At 44.5% G+C, this 19,580-nt stretch overlaps 1 protein-coding gene across 1 annotated transcript in view; it reads right to left on the bottom strand.

Moving 5' to 3' along the window:
- Nucleotides 1-19,580, bottom strand: part of KCNAB1 (potassium voltage-gated channel subfamily A regulatory beta subunit 1) — a 129,892-nt gene that overhangs the window by 52,598 nt on the left and 57,714 nt on the right. The window contains exons 4-6 of the mRNA XM_084847331.1: nucleotides 18,038-18,117; nucleotides 11,436-11,480; nucleotides 6,365-6,409 (exon numbers count right to left, since the gene is read on the bottom strand). Of these exons, the coding sequence (XP_084703457.1) occupies nucleotides 6,365-6,409; nucleotides 11,436-11,480; nucleotides 18,038-18,102 (155 nt within the window). The 5' untranslated portion in view covers nucleotides 18,103-18,117. The remainder of the gene's footprint in view (nucleotides 1-6,364; nucleotides 6,410-11,435; nucleotides 11,481-18,037; nucleotides 18,118-19,580) is intronic.

Here is a 19,580-nt window from a genome sequence, read left to right as displayed (position 1 = left end):
AATCTACTTAGAACACACACACACACTCAAAACAGAAATTCAACTCAGCTCTAGTCTACACAATACCAATACTTCTTTCCAAGTGTTGTTTTCTTTGGCTCGGATCCAACAAATCTTATGCAGTGTGGCCCTGGGATTGCAGACGTATAGCACTTTTTAAAAGGGGCTGCTCTTGTTTCTTAGTGTTGTATTTCTTAAAAAAAAAAAAAATGGTGATGTTGACCTGAACTTTGAATTTGTTAGCTGTCTTGAACTTTTTCAAAAGGTGGCGGTAAACATCTTGGATGGATAAATAAATAAATAAATAAATAACAGTGACATTCTTTGGTTCAGCTGTTGGGGAGAGACAGTGAATGGGGGACAGGACTGCATCCAGTCCCCCTCTCCTCAAAGGGTTAATTTTTTAAAGGTCTAGGTGTGCACAGGCCTGGCTGCTGGATTGGGCTGAGGAAGCACTGTTTGCATGTGTGAGTCTCCATCTGCAGGTGAAACTTCACATACATGGTGCCTGGCTCAAGGGTGCACAATCTCTTTCAGCCCCAGAACTGAATTCCATCCGGAGAAGCTCCTGGGTGGGTGCATTCCAGTGGTGGGCAGGGCTTAAATTAAATGGGGTGGGGCCAAAGGCAAAAGAGGAGGGGCAGTATCCAACTGTGTCATTCTGTCAATGCAAATGGCGTTGCGCTAGCGGAAACTAAGTTCTGAACTATGCGCAAGGGGAAAATCCAACTCAAGTTATGTTTGTGCAAGCACGGTTGCACAAGCAGCTTTGCAATATGCTTGTGCAACCTCCCGTGCAACACATTGTACAATCCATTGTGCAACATGTTGTGCATTCTGCTTGGGTTACGCAACTGCTTTGCACCCATTGTGCAACCGGTTGCACAACTGCTTGCATAACTGGTTGCACAAGAGTATTGGGCAACTGCTTGTGCAACGGATTCAGCAGAGCTTCAGTAGCGCTTTTTGAGTTTGCAGAATATTGCCATTGGATACTACTCAATGATACCTGAAATGCCAGCATGGTGTAGCTTAAAGCACTTGCTGCCATTAACTAAGCCTTAGGAGAGGCATCCCAACCTTTTAGAATGGGGAAAAGCTGGTCAAAAGCTGGGAAACCACCAAGCAATTGATGGTTGGGGGAAAGGGGGTATGACTGTTTGGGGAAACCCAGAGAGCCACACTGGGCCTGAGATTCCCCACTCCTGTCCTAGCTGGTTTAGGGCAGCTGTATATCAAATTCGACCTTCTATCTAACATGGTGCCCTCCTGATGTATTGGAGTACAACTCCCATCAGCCCTAGCCAGCATGACCAATGGGTGATGAGAGTTGTAGTCTGGAGGGCACCATGTTGGGGAAGGCTGATCTAACACGTACCCTTTTGTGCCAGAATAAGGCTGCAATCCTATACCCATTTACCTGGGAGTAAGAGGATTGCACTACAGTGCTATTTCACCCTGCCCCCCTGCCCCCCTGGTACAAAAGGGCACATGTTCCATACACAGCTTTTCTTCTCCATCTTTATTGCCAGTGATTTTGACTCGTTGATGACAATATTCTGCTGAGTGTGATGAGTTGAGGAATGAGGGGTTTCTGAACCCCCCTCATTTTGGAAATCTGTGGAAAGCTAAATTGGAACCAAGGCTGTAAATGGGGATACAGGCTAACCAACAACTTAACAGGAGGATTTCAAAGATGTTTGGCATGTCAGAAGAAAAACCTTCAAACTAATTAGCTATATTCCTACATATCAAAGAGGTCACCTCCTCCCCTACGTAGCTAGGGGGTGCTATGAAAAGAGCCAGAGAAGGAAAGATAGCAATGGTTACCCCATTTTTTCAGGTGGGTACCGAGTTCCCCAAATGTCCATTCTAAAAATGCAACATATTTGAGCACCTCATTAGCATGCACTTCAGAGGAGCTTCCCTTCCCTTTGCTTTGTGTTTCGTTTGGTTTTGCGCTCATTTTCTCCCCCAGCATGAATGCTGCAGCTCAAAGAGGAACAGGCTCATTTGTGGACAGCATTCCAAGTAGAAATATATTTTGGATTATTTTTGCTTTGCCAGATGCCTACAGGCTGTGATCACCACAGGAAGCATGTGACTTCCTTTTCCTTATGTCTAGCATGCCTACATCAAGGGTTCCCCCCACCCCATTTGTCTGTAACTCCTGTTGGGCAAAGTTCAACCCCTGTTCTACCCTCTTCTGACAGTGCTGCCCCTGGATGGAAGGCAAGAGAGGGGAGAGAGCATAATATAGCCTCCCTGTTTCCCTCTTCTAGGATTGTATAACTGCTCAGAGGAAGGGGAAACTGGGGTAATTTGCCCTAGGCCCCTGTGGCTTTGTACACACTCGCATGGGTCCTTGTAGAGGGCAGCATGAGGGCCCCCAACCTGCTCAAGGCCCTAAAAATCATCTTTGGGGCCCTGGAGGCTCTACTAGTATTCATTTCAATGTGACCCATATTTCATTTTCTACCAAGATGTCAAACAACGTACCATTTAATGCTTTGCCCACCCCAGTATTTCATGCAACTTGAACACACATTGAATCTGCAGCAATGCAATGACCTCCTTCTCCCATGCAAACCTGCTCATGTATTAAGATTGGCCTCAGAGGCTCTTTGCTGTGTCGCACTGCCATCAGAGGTGAGGACCAGATATAGGGCCTTTTCTGTGGTAGCACCCTGGTTTTGGAACCTTCTTCCCCAGAAAGGTGCTGGTGCTGAATTTATTGCCTTTTTGACATAAGGTGAAACCTTTTTTTTATTTTTCTTGGCCTTTTAGTTCTCATGATTAACTTGGATTTTATTCTAATTAGGTTGTTGCTGGTTCATTTTAATTGTTGTCAGTTTTAACTTACTGTTTTTTATCACTATGCATCAGAAACCACTCTAGAATCTTTGTGTTGAACAGTGGGATACGATATTAATTGCTTAAATATATAGGGTGAAATTCAACTAGTGCCCCTCTGCCAATGGTAGGCCTCCACCTATGGAAGGTTGGGGGACCCTCCAGAGCAGATTGAGGAGGCAGGGACTGCATGGGGAAGGAGAGAAAGGGAAAATTCCATTGCATGATGTTGACTTTCACCCACAGATAACAATAAAACAGCACACCACATTCTCCTCTGACTATACCCCTTCTCTAGAAGATTCTACTCTGGATCCTCCCAGTGACCTCTGTTTTCAATCTGAGCTCTGCCCTTTACCCTCCAGGGCCACCCAAAACATTTTGCTGCCTGAGGCAGAGAAGCAAATAGAGGCCCTCTCCTCAATGTCATGGTACATAGAAACTAGTACCCAAGGCCAACACAATGAATTTGGCACTTGAGGCAGAAATTCTCACAAGGGCCTCTCCCCCTCCTTGGCAGTGAAATTACAATAACAGTAATTTAATAACTAACAGTTTGCTGCCTTTTCATGAAACCAAAAATTGGCTGCCTGAGGCAGCCGCCTCACTCTGCCCAATGGTTGAGGTGGCCCTGAGGTCCAGACTTGTCCAGATTGTGCCTAACCTAGCCCTGGCCCTTCCCAAGGGACCAATAGTTCAAAACAAACATTAGCAACCCTATTCCAGATAGATTGGTTGTAACAAAATAATTAAAATAATTGAGGGGCATAGCTAATTGTAGGTGTCCAACACCTGGCAGACTAATAAAAAGGATACTGTAGCTTACATTCATCTCTTGAGTTTCATGGTGAGTGTTCCTCTAACCATAGGTATTCATTTAGGGTGCACTGGGATATGTACTAGGATTCTGATTTGTTCTTTTTAATGAGTGAAGAATTTTTCAGCGAAGCCCATTAAACTCTGAATAATTTGGCCTTAGTTCAAAGGCTGTTTTCAGCACATCTGAGGTAATTTTAGCCAGCAAAATTGGTAAAGCATTCCTATGGCAGAAGGAGGGACAAAATTATCTTTCAGTTATCCTAACTTAGAGTCTCTCTCTCTCTCTCTCTCTGTGTGTGTGTGTGTGTGTGTGTGTGTGTGAGAGAGAGAGAGAGAGAGAGAGGTGGCCCGATTTTATTTAAAACGAGGTGGTCTTTTCGATCTGGGCTAGATCTACAGTACTGCTTTATAGCACTATTGAAGTGCACTGATAACTGTTGGGGCACATTACACATTCGATATACCGCTTTTGTAGTGTTATTTCCTGCCTTTTATTCCACCATATCCAATAGACTGCAACGGATGTCATTGTGTGTCCTACAACGTAGAAATGTGCAAGAGGGATATAGCATTACCATGATGGAGCCATAATGATATGACACGAAGTGTAGATCTGGCCCTGGTTTTACTGCAGCGAGTGATCTGAGCACATGCCCAGGGGGCAAGCAGATTTTTTAAACTTTCTAACATTAAATAAATCCTGTCGTGTTGGTGAAGGCTGAGTATTATTATTCCCCCCTACTGCAGCACATGCAGTGTTTTTACTGAGTTTGGTATGAGCAGTAGTTTAAAGGATGTGAATGATATTTATATTTTAATTATGGCTTCAAACCTGCACCCAGTTAGATTGCTTAAATTTCATTGATCTTAATGGGATTTAAGCAGACTAATTGTGTGAAGTTTTGATTTACCATTATTTAATTATTTGAAATCATCAATGTGCATAGTGCCATATAGAGTTACATAGCCAATGTAAACAGGTCTCTGCTCCCAATGATCTTACAGCTGAAAATACACAATGGGGAAACAACAGAAGAAGGGAGGAAGAGACAAAGTTGTAGAAGAAAGTTCAGTATTCCTAAGATAGTATTAGCATGCTGCAAAACAAAAGTTAATGAGTAAATTATAATGTTTGGGATGTCTCAGTTCAGATAACACACTGCAGTCTATCCTGCTTCTTTCCTCTGCCCTTTAGTAAATGGAAATGGGGGCCAAGCAGATGTTGTGCTTTGATAAGAGAATTGTGTCATCAAGATACATACCTACTTTCATTGTCATCCCTCTGTGCTCAACAGAAGTACCACACTGCATTGTATCTTCCAACATTTCTAGCCCTCCTGGCATAAGGGTTGGTATGGGGTTTGAACTTAAAACTGTACCATTGGGCGCTAAATGTACTACATACCAAGGTTTCAGTCTTCAAGGCAGGTAGTGTACTACCATACATTTTGTATTTTACTCATACCTTTGAAAACAGGCATAGAGACTTAGCAAGCATTTGACCATGAAACTTAAAACTGTGAATGTGTGTATCAAATTGTATCCCTATATTTCAGTATTCAATGAAAATATCACATTTCAAACAAGCAAGTGGAATGGGAGTGAGTTCAAGAAGGCCTTACTTTGCTTGGACAAAAAACTAAGGGTGCTTCCAGACAAGGGCTTAACCTGCAATTGCCCTGCTTCATTCACTCAGTTTTATCGTCTTCCACTTGTTTTCCCACCACATCTTCCAACTTTGTTCTTTTCATAAAATATCCATTCAGGCAGAAAATACAGAATAGTGGCAGAATGGGCAGAATCCAATGGGGCATTCACACCCCTGGAGATTCTTTTCCACCTTGCTGATCCACTTCCCCTAGTGGTGGGTCCTACTGACTGCACTGTGCAAGCGGGACCCATCGCTTATGCAAAGGAGATTTAGCACTTTCTAAGGGAAGCCTGGAAATGAGCAGAAACGGTTGTTTCTGGAAGGAGGCAGGTCGGCGGAGCTCCCTTATGTGAGTTCTGCTGACTTCCCTCCTTTCAGAAACGAGGGTTTCCGCTTGTTTCAGGTTGCCCTGGAAGTGCTAAATTGCCCAGTGTGCAAGCGGCAGGGGCCAGTTGTACAATGGGATTGGTGGGGCAAAAGAGAATTGGCAGGGGTGGAAGTGTCCCATTGGATTCTGCCCAATGTCTTCTAATTGCTAGTGTTAGGAGCTGTCCGTCTGGAAGCACGCTAAGATCAGCAAATCTTCTTGGGATGGAACTAGACATTATGATGGAAATACGAAGTTGCCAGCTCATGTGCTTAAAGTTTCCCAATTCTCAAATTCATTTTCTCCAGGTGGTTCTAAAAGCTGGGATAAGCCAGTGTTGAGGTGACACCCTTCATGAGTGAAGCCGAGGGCAATTACCCTGCTACACACGCCCCCTTTGAAAGGGAGAATTGGGGGTCATGAGAGTGGTATAGTACCTTCCCTCTTGCCTCCTGATCCTTCCCTGTAAGTGCCCCCACCCACATATTCCTAACATTATCTAGGAAGTCGTATGAAGACATGGTTTACCAAGATAATGTCCAGCTCCACACCCAGGTTTTAAAATTGAAGGCTTTCCAATTCATCCTTGGAAGAGAACAAATTATCTTTGAGCCGCATGTTTATAATAAATATATAAATTGCTTTCTACAACACAGTGATTAAAATAAACTTACTTTCCTCCCCAGTAGAGTTTTGTTGTAATAACCAGACTCGACCTCCTAAACAATAAAAGTACATAAAAAATCAATATTGTTTCAAAACAGTAAACACTTTTTTTTTAGTGATTGCATCCTTCCTAATGTGGCCATTCTTTAAACTGATCCATAAAGCAGACCAAACACTTCTGCATCTTCAAAGGAGAAATACCAGCCAAAACTGTGCATTTACAGAGAAATCTCTCTATAGAACTTGGCACAATGTTGTACTCTCTTTGGCACCAGATAAAATGCTTTTTATTTTCCCAGCATTTTTAGCATTTTAACATTCCAGTTTTTTTAGCTCTGCTATCTTAAAACTGCTATTCTGTTTTAAATATCTGCACTGATGCTAGTTTTACTCTGGTTGTATTTTTATTCTGTAGTGTTAATCCATTATAGTTTATACTGTATTTTGTATTTTTGTGGTTTTAATTTTGTGAACCTCCCAAAGAGCCTCGGCTATTGGAAGTATAAAAATGAAATAAATAAATAAATAAAGGTGGAGTGCTGTGTTTGGCACTCCCAGTGTAATTTTCTTTTAAAAGCACCCATGTTGAGGGTGGAGGTGGTGGTAGTAATTTGGTCCTGTATTGGCAGCAGTCTTTGTAAAACATCATGGACAGGGATGTAGAACTTTTCCACACGAGACTGTTATTCCGCTATATCTACTTTCAGTATCATTTCAGAACTGAGACCCGAGCATTACACGAGGAGCATTTCTTTCCTGCATGTCTGTTATATAACCTCTAGGTGGCACTTTCCCAGTGTAGGCTAACAGCGCTCGGTCAGAAGGAAAACCATCAGAACGTTCCCAGCACAGAGACCTGTAAACTTAGCTGAAACAGAGCCTCACTTCTCAGGCACTTCCTAGACCCTGATAAGATAAACGGTGGCTCGTTAGCATGGAATGTGCTGAGGCAGCGATATCGACCTTTGACTCGTCTTACCAATCAAGAGGCCTACTAGCAAGAGAATTGCACTTATAATGCACTATGGATCTCTAGGCCCCTCTAAAACTACAGGTGACTTGGTTACAGGCCTGGGGCCATTGCAGCCTGACACTTAGGTTATACTCCTTTCGGCGCCAAGTAAAGACCTTTACATTTTCCCAGCATCCTAGTCTTTTAGCTCTGCTGTTTTAAATCTGTATTTTAAATCTCTGCATTGCTGCTAGGTTTTATTCTGGTTGTGCTTTTACATTGTGGCTTTAAGCTTTTGTATTTTATATTGCTTTATGCTGTATCTCGTGGCTTTAATTTTTGTGAACCATCCAGAGAGCTTTGGCCATTGGGCGGTAAGTAAGCAAGCAAGCAAGCAAGCAAGCAAATAAATAACTTGAGGAGGGAACTGGAGCTAGGGATGTGCACAGGATGTGTGTCCTCTGAGCCACTTCCCTTCCGAAGGCTTCTTTGCAATGGCAAGGAGGCACCCCTGCCGCTTCACTACTGAAAGGAAGTGTGTGGCGGGGGGACAGGGGAGGAGACCTTGCCTTCCTTCAACCTCAATTTCCATCCCGATCTCTTTGGTGGCAACAGGGCTTGCTGTCTTCCCCCATGGGTAATACTTACTTGTGGAACATGTTAGGATTATCTCCACACTGCGGTGCATTTGAATATATACTGATCAAACATTTGGGCAGGCCGGACTCAGCACTAAGAACCAGGCACTGGGAAGAAGACTGGATCTCACTACTGAAAAGGGCCCTTCCCAGGGCCTCAAGTGGTATCCCATTGTCTCTTGTCAGTTAAACTTCAGGCTGGCACTAAGTGCTGAATTTGTGCCAACTAAGGTGTGCCAATTTAGTGCCAACTCCAGGCACCGTGTGTGCGTGTGAGAGATATAGGGACATTAGGACAACCTACGTTGTACCTGACAGCCATAGATTACTGTCCCCCCCAGGGCTTGCCTGTTACCACCTCCATCTCCTCATCCACACAATGGCACCGGTAGGACCAGGCAGGGGGGCAAAGGTGTCCTCGTCATGCTAGTCATCCCAGGCCAGCTTCCTCTGCTGGGCATCTGCAAAGAGCAACTTGGCTGAAGCTAAACAGCTGGTACTCCCTGCAGTAGGGAAGTCAGAAGAATCTCAATAGTAGCCTAGTATTGGGCCTGATGGTCAAATATGAGATGGCAAGATTGAACATCGACATCTTGGGAATCAGTGAACGAAAATGGACAAGCATGGGCGAATTTAATTCAGGTGACCATTATATCTACTACTGTGGGCAAGAATCCCTTAGAAGAAATGGAGTAGTACTCATAGTCAACAAAAGGGTGGGAAAAGCAGTCCTGGGGTACAATCTGAAAAATGATAGAATGATCTCAGTATGAATCCAAGGCAAACCATTCAACATCACAGTAATTCAAGTCTATGCCCCAACCACTGAGGCCGAAGAAACTGAGGTTGATCGGTTCTATGAAGACCTACAACACCTTCTAGAACTAACACCAAAAAAAGATGTCCTCTTCATCATAGGGGATTGGAATGCTAAAGTAGGAAGTCAAGAAATAACCCAGATAACAGGCAAGCATGGCCTTGGTGTACAAAATGAAGCAGGACAAAGGCTAATAGAGTTTTGCCAAGAAAACACGCTGATCATAGCAAACACTCTTTTCCAACAGCACAAGATGCGACTCTACACATGGACATCACCAGATGGTCAATATCGAAATCAGATTGATTATGTACTTTGCAGCCAAAGATGGAGAAGCTCTATACAGTCAGTAAAAACAAGACCTGGAGCCGACCGTGGCTCAGATCATGAGCTTCTTGTTGCAAGATTTCGGCTTAAATTGAAGAACGTAGGGATAACTACTAAACCATTCAGGTATGACCTAAATCATATCCCTTATGAATATACAGTGGAGATGATGAATAGATTTAAGAGATTAGACCTGATAGACAGAGTGCCTGAGGAACTATGGACGGAGGTCCGTAACATTGTTCAGGAGGCAGCAACTCAATGCATCCCAAAGAAAAAGAAATGCAAGAAAGCCAAGTGGCTGTCTGATGAGGCTTTACAAGTAGCTGAGGAAAGAAGGGAAGCGAAAAGCAAGGGAGAAAGGGGAAGATATATCCAACTGAATGCAGATTTCCAGAGAATAGCAAGGAGAGACAAGAAGGCCTTCTTAAATGAACAATGCAAAGAAATCGAGGAAAACAATAGAATGGGAAAGAGTAGAGATCTCTTCAAGAAAATCAGAGATCTCAAGGGAATGTTTTGTGCAAAGATGGGCATGATAAAGGACAAATAAGTCAGGGACCTAACAGAAGCAGATGAGATTAAGAAGAGGTGGCAAGAATACACAGAAGAACTATACAGGAAAAATCTTAATGTCCCTGATAGCCATGATAGTGCAGTCACTGAACTTGAGCTGGACATCCTCGAGAGTGAAGTCAAGTGGGCCTTAGGAAGCATTACTAACAACAAAGCTAGCGGAGATGACAGTATTCCAGCTGAGCTATTTAAAATCCTAAAAGATGATGCTGTTCAAGTGCTGCACTCAATATGCCAACAAATTTGGAACACTCAACAGTGGCCACTAGACTGGAAAAGGTCAGTTTACATTCCAGTTCCAAAGAAGGGCAACGCCAAAGAGTGGTCAAACTACCGTACAATTGCGCTCATTTCACATGCCAGCACGGTGATGCTCAAAATCCTACAAGCTAGGCTTCAGCAGTATGTGAACCGAGAACTACCGGAAGTACAAGCTGGGTTTCGAAGAGGCAGAGGAACTAGACATCAAATCACCAACATTCGCTGGATCATGGAGAAAGCAAGAGAATTCCAGAAAAATGTCTATTTCTGCTTCATTGACTACGCTAAAGCCTTTGATTGTGTGGATGACAACAAACTGTGGCCAATTCTTAAAGAGATGGGAGTACCAGACCACCTGACCTGTCTCCTGAGAAACCTGTACGAGGCTCAAGAAGCAACAGTAAGAACCGGACATGGAACAACCGATTGGTTCAAAATTGGGAAAGGAGTACGACAAGGCTGCATATTGTCACCCTGCTTATTTAACTTATATGCAGAGTACATCATGAGAAACACCGGGTTCGATGAATCATAGGTCAGAATTAAGATTGCTCAGAGAATTATCAACAACCTCAGATACGCAGATGATACCACCCTAATGGCAGAAAGCGAAGAAGATCTAAAGAGCCTCTTGTTGAGGGTGAAAGTGGAGAGTGCAAAAGCTGGTTTGAAACTCAACATTAAAAAAACTGAGATCCTGGCATCTGGCCCCATCACTTCCTGGCATATAGAAGGGGAAGAAATGGAAGCAGTGACAGATTTTATTTTCTTGGGCTCCAAGATCACCGCAGACTGTTACTGTAGCCATGAAATTAAAAGACGCTTGCTCCTTGGGAGGAAAGCTATGGCAAACCTAGACAGCATAGTAAGAAGCAGAGACATCATGTTGCCGACAAAGGTCTGTATAATCAAAGCTATGGTTTTCCCAGTAGTAACGTATGGCTGTGAGAGCTGGACTATAAGGAAGGCTGAGCGCCGAAGAATTGATGCTTTCGAACTGTGGTGCTGGAGAAGACTCTTACAAGTCCCCTGGACTGCAAGGACTCAAATCAGTCCATCCTAAAGAAAATCAACCCTGACTGCTCATTGGAAGGACAGATACTGAAGGTGAAGCTCAAATATTTTGGCCACCTAATGCGAAGAGAAAACTCCCTGGAAAAGACCCTGATGCTGGGAAAGACTGAAGGCAAAAGGAGAAGGGGACGGCAGAGGATGAGATGGCTAGATAGCATCACCGATGCAATGAATATGAACTTGAGCATGCTCCGGGAGAGAGCGGAGGACAGGAATGCCTGGCGTGCTATGATCCATGGGGTCAAGAAGAGTCGGACACGACTTAACGACTGAACAACAAAATTGGGCCTGGATTCGAGATCCATTTAGCAGAGCTTTCAAGAGCAAAAGCCAAAGATGCAGAGTTTGTTCCGTGAGTCTGAATTTAGTACTCTCAGTTCTGCTGTTAACCCAAAGCATGTGCCAAGAACCGAATGCTTAAATCTGTACATTACCTCCAGCCTTTCTTTTTTATGATGTTTCCCAAAATCACCTCAGCCCTGTGGGGACAATAAAAAACAACAAGAACAACACAATTGAGAATTAGTGTTTCCGAACATAAAAGTAAGCCATCATGCTCGTTGATCACTGACACTCGCTGGTGCAGGTATCTAGTTCAGCATTTGTTCATTCATTCACGGTAACAGTGTTTCAGATATTTGCACCATTTCATAAAAAGATAGTGTGGAAGTCAGCTTGAATGGATCACCTGTTTCCACCCCTTTTTCATACTGACCCAGTGTGCACAACGTAAAGGTACTTGATAAGGCTTGTTAACCACCCCTGCATGTGCTGGGCACGTGCTGCCCGACTTTCCTAATTATCCTCGCTAGGCACAGTTTGTTGTGACGTGCAAACCCAGTGAGGATGGTTGGCTGGGGTGGTTAACAAACCACCCAGAAGCCACACTCTGTTGCAGAGTTGCTGGGAGGTGGTTTCTTAACCAGCCCAGCCACCCACCCTCACTGGGTTCGCACATCACGACAAGTTGCACCAGGCAAGGGTAATTCGGGAAACTGGGCGATATGCACTCAGCACAGGTTGTTGTTGTTTTTATTATTATTATTATTATTAATAATTGTTATTATTAGTTATTACATTTATATACTGCTCAACAGCCAAGGCACTCTGGGCAGTTCACAACAATTAAAAGCATACAATACAACATGATAAAACATAATATAAGACTTTAAAAGTTTAAAAGTAGCATGTAAAACCAGTGTGGTGTAGTGGCTAGAGTGCTGGACTGGCAGCTGGGAGATCAAGGTTCTAGTCCCTACTCAGCCATCGAAGCTCACTGGGTGACTTTGGGCTAGTCACAGACTCTCAGCCCAACCTACCTAACAGGGTTGTTGTTGTGAGGATAAAATGGAGAGGAGGAGGATAATGTAAGCCACCTTGGGGTCCTTGCAAGAGGAAAAAGGCGGGATATAAATGCAATAAATAAATAAATAAATATGAAATAAAAAATAAAAATAAAACAAAACAAAACAAAACCAAAAGAAAATGCAGCAGCAGTTACAATCCAGGGAAAGCCTGGGTGAAAAGGTGTGTTTTTGTGGCTTATTAACCACCCTTGAGTCGAGTGAACACAGGCATTATCTTTATGAAGCAATGGGTTGTAGTGTAGTGATTTAGGGTGCAATCATATGCATGTTTAGACAAAAAAAAACCCCTACAGTTCCCAGCATTCCCCAGCCAGCCACATTCGGATGTTCATATCTTGGCTTAATAAACTTACAGCTGAACAGGGGCAGTAGCTCAGTGACAGAGCACCTAGTTTGCATGCAGAAGGATCCAGGTTCAATTCCTAGCATCTCCAGGTAGGGCAGGAAAACCTCCTGGCTGAAACGCCAGAGAGCTGATTCTACTTAGTCCCAACAATACTGGCATAGATGGACCCATGCTCTGACTCAGTATAAGCCAGCTTCCTATGTTCCTAAGTCCCTTCTGGCTGTGCTCGCAGCCCTTTTGCTCCTCCCTTTGAGCAAGCCAGCAAACAAACTAGGTAGCCGTCTCCATTAACTATAGCTTCCCATTTAATCTGAATCGGGAAACCATGGTTAATGGCTTTGGATCACGGAAGGATATTAAGCCGTGGTTTAAAGCTGGCTTAATCTCCTGGCTTGTTCCAAAGTCATTAGCAGTAGTTGCCTGGTTTAGACAAAGTAAGAAGCTATAGTTAAGAACGTAAAAACATAAGAAGAGCCATGCTGGATCAGACCAAGGGTCCATCTAGTCCAGCATTTTGTTCACACAGTGGCCAACCAGCTGTTGACCAGGAACCTACAAGCAGGGCATGAACGCAACAGCACCCCCCCCCCATGTTCCCCAGCAACTAGTGTACATAGGCTCACTGCCTCTGGTACTGGAGGTAGCACATAGCCATCTAGTAGCCATTGATAGCCTTTTCCTCCAGGAATTTGTCCAACCTCCTTTTAAGGTCATCCAAATTGGTGGCCATCACAGCATCCTGTGGTAGCGAATTCCATAGTTTAACTATGCGCTGTTAATGGCAGACTTCCTGGTTTGTGTGCCAGCTTGTCCAAAAGAAGGAGTGAAGGGGCTGTGTGAGCAGCCAAAAAAGTTTCGTTCATATTTCAGCTTATTAAGCCAAGGTGTGATTGTCTAAACACAGCCATTGTGTCTGAGGAAGAGAGGCAATGTAAATATCACACACATTAAGTCCATTGTGAGCCAATGGCTTCTCCTTTTCTCTCTCTCTTTAATTGGGCTATTCCCTCCTGTCTAAAAATGTCAGTGCCGAGTGTGTGTCCATGGAGAACAAAATGCTGCCATTTCAATTTAGGCAGAAAATGTCACCTAAAACAGCTGGCCACAAGATATAAACAAAGCATAAACCAAACCTTTTGAGATGCCTTGGATAAGGGCTGCAGAGTATGAAACAATTTTTGCTGACCTCAAGCTCTCCTGCTGAAATCACATCCATTTCAGCTCTTAAAAGCAAAGCCGCAATACGGAGAGCCAATTTATGTGCATGGCCAAAAATTTAAATGTTCTTCTTCTTACCTCTAACCCAGGGGGTGCTGAACCTTTTTCAGCCTGAGGGCCAAATTCCGTCTCAAAGAAGCTCTCAGAGGCCGCATGGTAGTGGTGGGTGGGGTCAAAGGAATGGGGCCCAAAATACCAGCATATTTCAGCTTAAAGCAATTCCTCCCAGGAATGAAGCCTCAGGAGATGCACTTCAACCCTTCTAGAATGGGGAACTGCACAAAAGCTGGGAAACCACCAAGCAGTCTGTGCTCAGGGGAAAGGGGTGTAGAGGAAATTCCCCGGATGACTTTTGTATATCGAGGAGATAGTATGACATGCTACAACTGCTTCTTTTATGCCTGCAACTCCTGTGAGAACTAAAAAAACAAGTCTCTCAGGCCTCTTTAAGAGCCTTCTAGCTGCTTGGCCTGACTCCCTGTTTTTCTAACTAGTTAGGATGGTATGACCTTGGAAGGCAGGGAGGGTCTCTTTGGCTGCGGTCCACCTGCTAATTTAACTTAAGATGAAAAAATGCCTAGACATCATGAGACCATCACAGCAGGTGTAATTGATAAGGGAGCTGTGAGAAACAGCACATAGCCATGGGAGACTTTGGGTAGATAAGTCCCTCCAGAGCATCATCCAGTTGGAGCTTCGGCACAGACCGGGACCACGAAGGGGCTGTGCGTCAGCTGACTGGAGTCTCTCTGCTGTCGTTATCTGGGGCTCCTGACAGCAGAATGGAGGAGTCAGATATTTTCTTAGTTTTGCTTTATAACATCATATGCTTAACTGTAATACTCTGCCTGCTGTAGTTAATAAAGCTTCTCAATGCTTACTCCCTTGTGTAGTCACTGCTCTGAATCCAAGGAAGAACCTCTCTGCTTTTGTTGAAACAAGGGGACCTGAAGGATTGCCTCCTCCCATATGTGCCTGCCTGGACCTTAAGATCATCTTCAGAGGCCCTTCTCCGTGAGCCCCTGCCAAAGGAAGTCCTCCTGCAACCCTCTTGCATTGAGCAGGGGGTTGGACTCGATGGCCTTGTAGGCCCCTTCCAACCCTACCATTCTATGATTCTATGAAAGGAAGTGAGGCGGGTGGCTACTAGGAGGAGTGCTTTTTCTGCTGTGGCACCCCAGCTGTGGAATGAGCTCCCTAGTGAGGTTTGCCTGGCACTTACATTGTATTCTTTCCGGTGCCAGGTGAAGACCTTTTTATTTTCCCAGGCATTTTAGCTCTTTAGACTTTTAGCTTTGCTGTTTTAAATCTGTATTTTAAGTCCCTGCACTGCTGCTAGGTTTTATTCTGGTTGTATTGTTTACTGTGGTTTTAATGTTTTATATATTTTGTATTGTTTTATTGTGTGCTCTTTGGTTTTAATTTTTGTGAATTGCTTAGAGAGCTTCAGCTATTGGGCGATATAGAAATAAATAAATAAATAAATAAATGGAGACAGGGTCACTTGGAGAATCCTGAGAGGGCCAGATGAGGAGCCCAGGCAGGCTGTATGTGGCCCCTGGGCCTGCACTTCTGTGCCATTGAGAATCTGTGTCATTGCCCTTCCAGCCACCCCACAATTGTTTGGGCTAGCTGTAGGTATTCAGTAGTGAAGGGAAGCTGCTTTGCGCATGCTCCTTTTCTACTGGTTCTTGCTAAGTTCTAGTGATGAACTCTCCCACTGAAAAATTTTGGACCCAAATCGAGGTGGGCCCTGGCTGAGGTTAAACACTGTGCGAGCCCTGCTGCACTTGAAGCCACTATGTAAATCCAGTGTGTGCAGACAGTAGTGCAGAAAGATCTGTGGAGATCCAAGGATCTGGGGAGACGTCCAGAGTAACCATAGAACAAAGAGAATATCAGGACTACCAGCTGTGTTTCCAAGGCTTGACCAAAAAAGGTTGTGTGGGGTGGGGGAGGGGAGATGGATGGGAGTAGGGCATGCAGACAGAGAGGCTGCCCAGAGAGCTCTGAGCTATTGTGGAGAATGCTAACATACAGTTTCACTTTGTGTGGGGCACCAGCCAGGACAGAAGCAGGACATGAGTTTCTCATCTACTGGCTTGGCCTGGCTGGTGTTGCTTCCCTTTGATCCCTGAGCTCCATGCCCAGTACAGTGGTCCAGCTCTCCAGGTCTGCTCCATCTGTCAGCAGACCTGGAGAGAACATTCAAAGTTATGACTATTTTTGGAAATATTTTGTGAGCCACTTTTGCTTGTGATGTTCTGCTGTAGTAGGAGCAGACTTTGAAAAAGAGTTATTGTGACCTTGATAAAGAGGTCTGAGTGACTCTCCCTTCATTCTCCGTGTATTGGCTATGAAGCAGAGCCCAGCACAAGGGTACTGAGAAGAATTTGGAAAGTGCTGATGTATGAAACTGGTAGAAACAAATTCAATAACTTACAATGAGATTGCAGGCAGACTGCCACCTAGGATTAATCAGATGCAGGAAAATAGGCTTTGCAGCATGATCTAAGGCAGCATTCCCCAGCCTGTATGCTCCAGATGTGTTGGCTGGGGGATTATGGGAGTTGTTGTTCAACACATCTGTAGGATGCCATGTTAAGAACAGCTGATCTAAGGGTTCCTCCATCTAAAATCCACTGCTGTTATAAGAATAGTGACATTGATCCATCACAAGGCAGATTTAGCTGGGATGATTTATTTTTGTTTTGTTGGGTGTGGCTTTCATGTTTTAAAGACACAATAACTGAAGATGGAACTACACAGGGCTGCCACTAAAACACAGGGCTGCCACTAAAACACAGGGCTGCCACTGAAACTGGCAAGAATTTCCCCGTAATGTGCACTACAATACTCCACACTTCCCTATTGGAGGCAGCCAATAATGGGGGAATGGAGACAGGGAAATGTCAGCAAATAAACAAATTTCTTCCCTTTTACATCCACCTCAAGAACATAGGAAGCTGCGTTATACTGAGTCAGACAACTGGTCCATCTAACCCAGTATTGTTGACGCTGAAGGCATCACTACACCAGCCTAAAATCCTGAATTTAAAACAGGGCTTTCTGCTTCTGTTTTAAATGCAGGATCATGACGACTCCCTTTTTCACCAGCTTCCTTTCCCCCTCCCCTTTCCTCCCTGTATCAGAGTCTTCCATTATCTTTCATTGATCTCGCTCCTCCTCTTGCCGCTTTTCCTCTTTTCACAGAGGAAACTGAAGCGAAGCACAACCGGGTAATTTGATAGCTCATTATCTGCGATCTATTTAAAAATGGAACAAAGGTCATTTAGTGCAGGAGGGTCACAGTAGGGTCACGGCATCATGTAAAGAGTCTGCAGAGTACCGAGAAGGAGCAATCAATAACTTACAATGGAGAGCCAGCGTGGTGTAGTGGCAAGAGTGTTGGACTACGAGCCAGGAGATCTGGGTTCTAGTCCCCACTCGGCCATGGAAGCTCACTGGGTGACTTTGGGCCAGTCACAGACTCACAGGGTTGTTGTTGTGAGGATAAAATGGAGAGGAGGAGGATAATGTAAGCCACCTTGGGTTCCTTGCAAGAGGAAAAAAGGCAGGGTATAAATGCAATAAATAAATCAATAAATCTCAGTCTCGGGATAAAAGCACCGTGTGAAGGAAGCCTGACTGGCAGCAGTGGCTCTTTGGAGTTTTGGGTAGGAGTTTTTCCTGCCCTACCCCGAGACGCCAGAGAACAAACCTGGGACCTTCCGCATACAAAGCTTGTGCTCTGCTAGGGAGCTACGGCCACCTTTACCCTCACCTTTTAAACCAAGTTATCACTTGCACATGAGTGGGAAGCACTATTGTGCCAACTTCACCTCTCACCCATAAAATGGCAACCAAGTAATGAAGTCCACCTCCAGACGTTTGCAAAGCAAACTTGCTAAGTGCCGTTCTGTCACGCAGTTGCCATATTGTTACTTGTCAAGCAGGGCGCCATGCTGGCCTCAGTTGTGCCAATCTAGGCACAGTTTTACTCATACGTAGGTTCCCTAAGGGTTCATGTGCTGCCCAGGAGCTTTAGCAGATCTGGGAGTTAGTTCCTTTAATTGGGTCCAATACAGCAAGTGCAGATAATTACTTTCCAGCCGCGTACACCTCTGCTGTGTCAAACAGATTTACTCCACTCTCATACGCAATCGTCATTAGGTGTTCAGCAACCTTTGGGGAAAAAAGACATGATATTAGTCTAGGGAATATGAAAGCTCTCGCATCACAAGCTTCCATGTTTTGCTGAAAAATGACTCCTAATAAAATAGCTGAAGAATCAAGGGACTAAACAATCAAGCTTAATTTTGAAACCATGGAGAGTAGAAAAGGAACATGGGAGTCCAGGAAAGAAGACCGATACTACTACTAACACTCACCATTTAATTCATCATCCAGACTGTTCTTGGACAAGAAGGAAGTGACAAGCTTAAGCAGCAGTGATAAAGTCCAGTTTGTCCAGGTCCATACACATTTCTATAGTAGGGTAAATTGATGTACAGCAGGGATGAAGAAGCTCTGGCCCATGGACCTAATCCAGCCTGCAAAGGTTCTGTATCCAGTCTGCATTCCTCCTTGGATTCCTCCAGGGCACAGAGCTTTGCCTTCAAGCCCTGCCCCTGGAGGAACTCCCACTGTTGTCTCCAATCTCAGATTGGAGGTGACAGCATGGATGGAGGCAGATGCCAGCCAGGTGGATTCATGTGGTGCACATGCTGCGTGAAGCCACGGACTAAGCCAGTGCCAGGAGGAGTGGGAACTTTGTGTCTCTCCCAGATCATTACATGGAGAGGGGTGAGACCGTGACACGGGGATGCCATTTTCAGCAGCAGCCCCTTGAGAGGAATTGTTTTACCCTGGATCACAATAAACAATAACCCAGCTCATGAGACCTAAAGAGCCAACAGATAGCACTTTGAGACTCATAGCCCTGGCTCTTCGTTTATTCTATGTTTCTGTGAACACACCATGCAAGCAGCAACAGTATCAAAAGCAAAAGGCAGCACCATGAGAATGTCAGCTTTCTCCTAAAAATAGAACACTGATTTATAGCCCTTCTGGCTACAAAAACAGCTTGAAATACTTGGTGAGATCTTAAAACCTAGAAGCGGGGGAGGACTGAGTAGGGCTTCCAACTAGGGTGGCCACTTACACATTGCCAAAGGAGAGGAAACGCATGACCCAGAAAGACAAAAGAGGACACCAATTTGCATATGCAAGTGTATATGTGTAGGTGCAAATTTAGAAATAATAAGTGTTATTTAAACAGAAATACAAGAGATCTCACCATAGTGGAGAAAACTGACTAGGTGACCTGTGTGCCTGCTTAGTGTGCTGTTGTCCAGGGGCAAACTGCAGATGGGCAGCTTCAAGGCCCCTGCTACCCCCTTCTCTTGGTTCTTTCTCCTTAAACCAGATGTGGACTGAACAGCCCATCAAGCAAAGGACACCTTCAAAGAGAGGACTGTCCTCTGCCAGCAATCCAAAACAGAGGACTGTCCTCTGTACAGTAGGCCACCTGACCACCCTACTTCCAATGTTCAATGGTGGGGCTTCTGTGCTTTGCATGGTCCTCGCTCCACCTCATGACTAAGAGGAGCAGGATACATATATGCAAATCTGCATGATGTAGAGCC

This window comes from Heloderma suspectum, chromosome 3, assembly GCF_057233095.1.
Source record: "Heloderma suspectum isolate Gila_16-S chromosome 3, 16-S_ref, whole genome shotgun sequence".
Lineage (NCBI taxonomy): Eukaryota > Metazoa > Chordata > Lepidosauria > Squamata > Helodermatidae > Heloderma > Heloderma suspectum.
The sequence above is the reverse complement of the archived record's forward strand: the minus strand, read 5'-3'. Positions and strand labels throughout refer to the sequence as shown.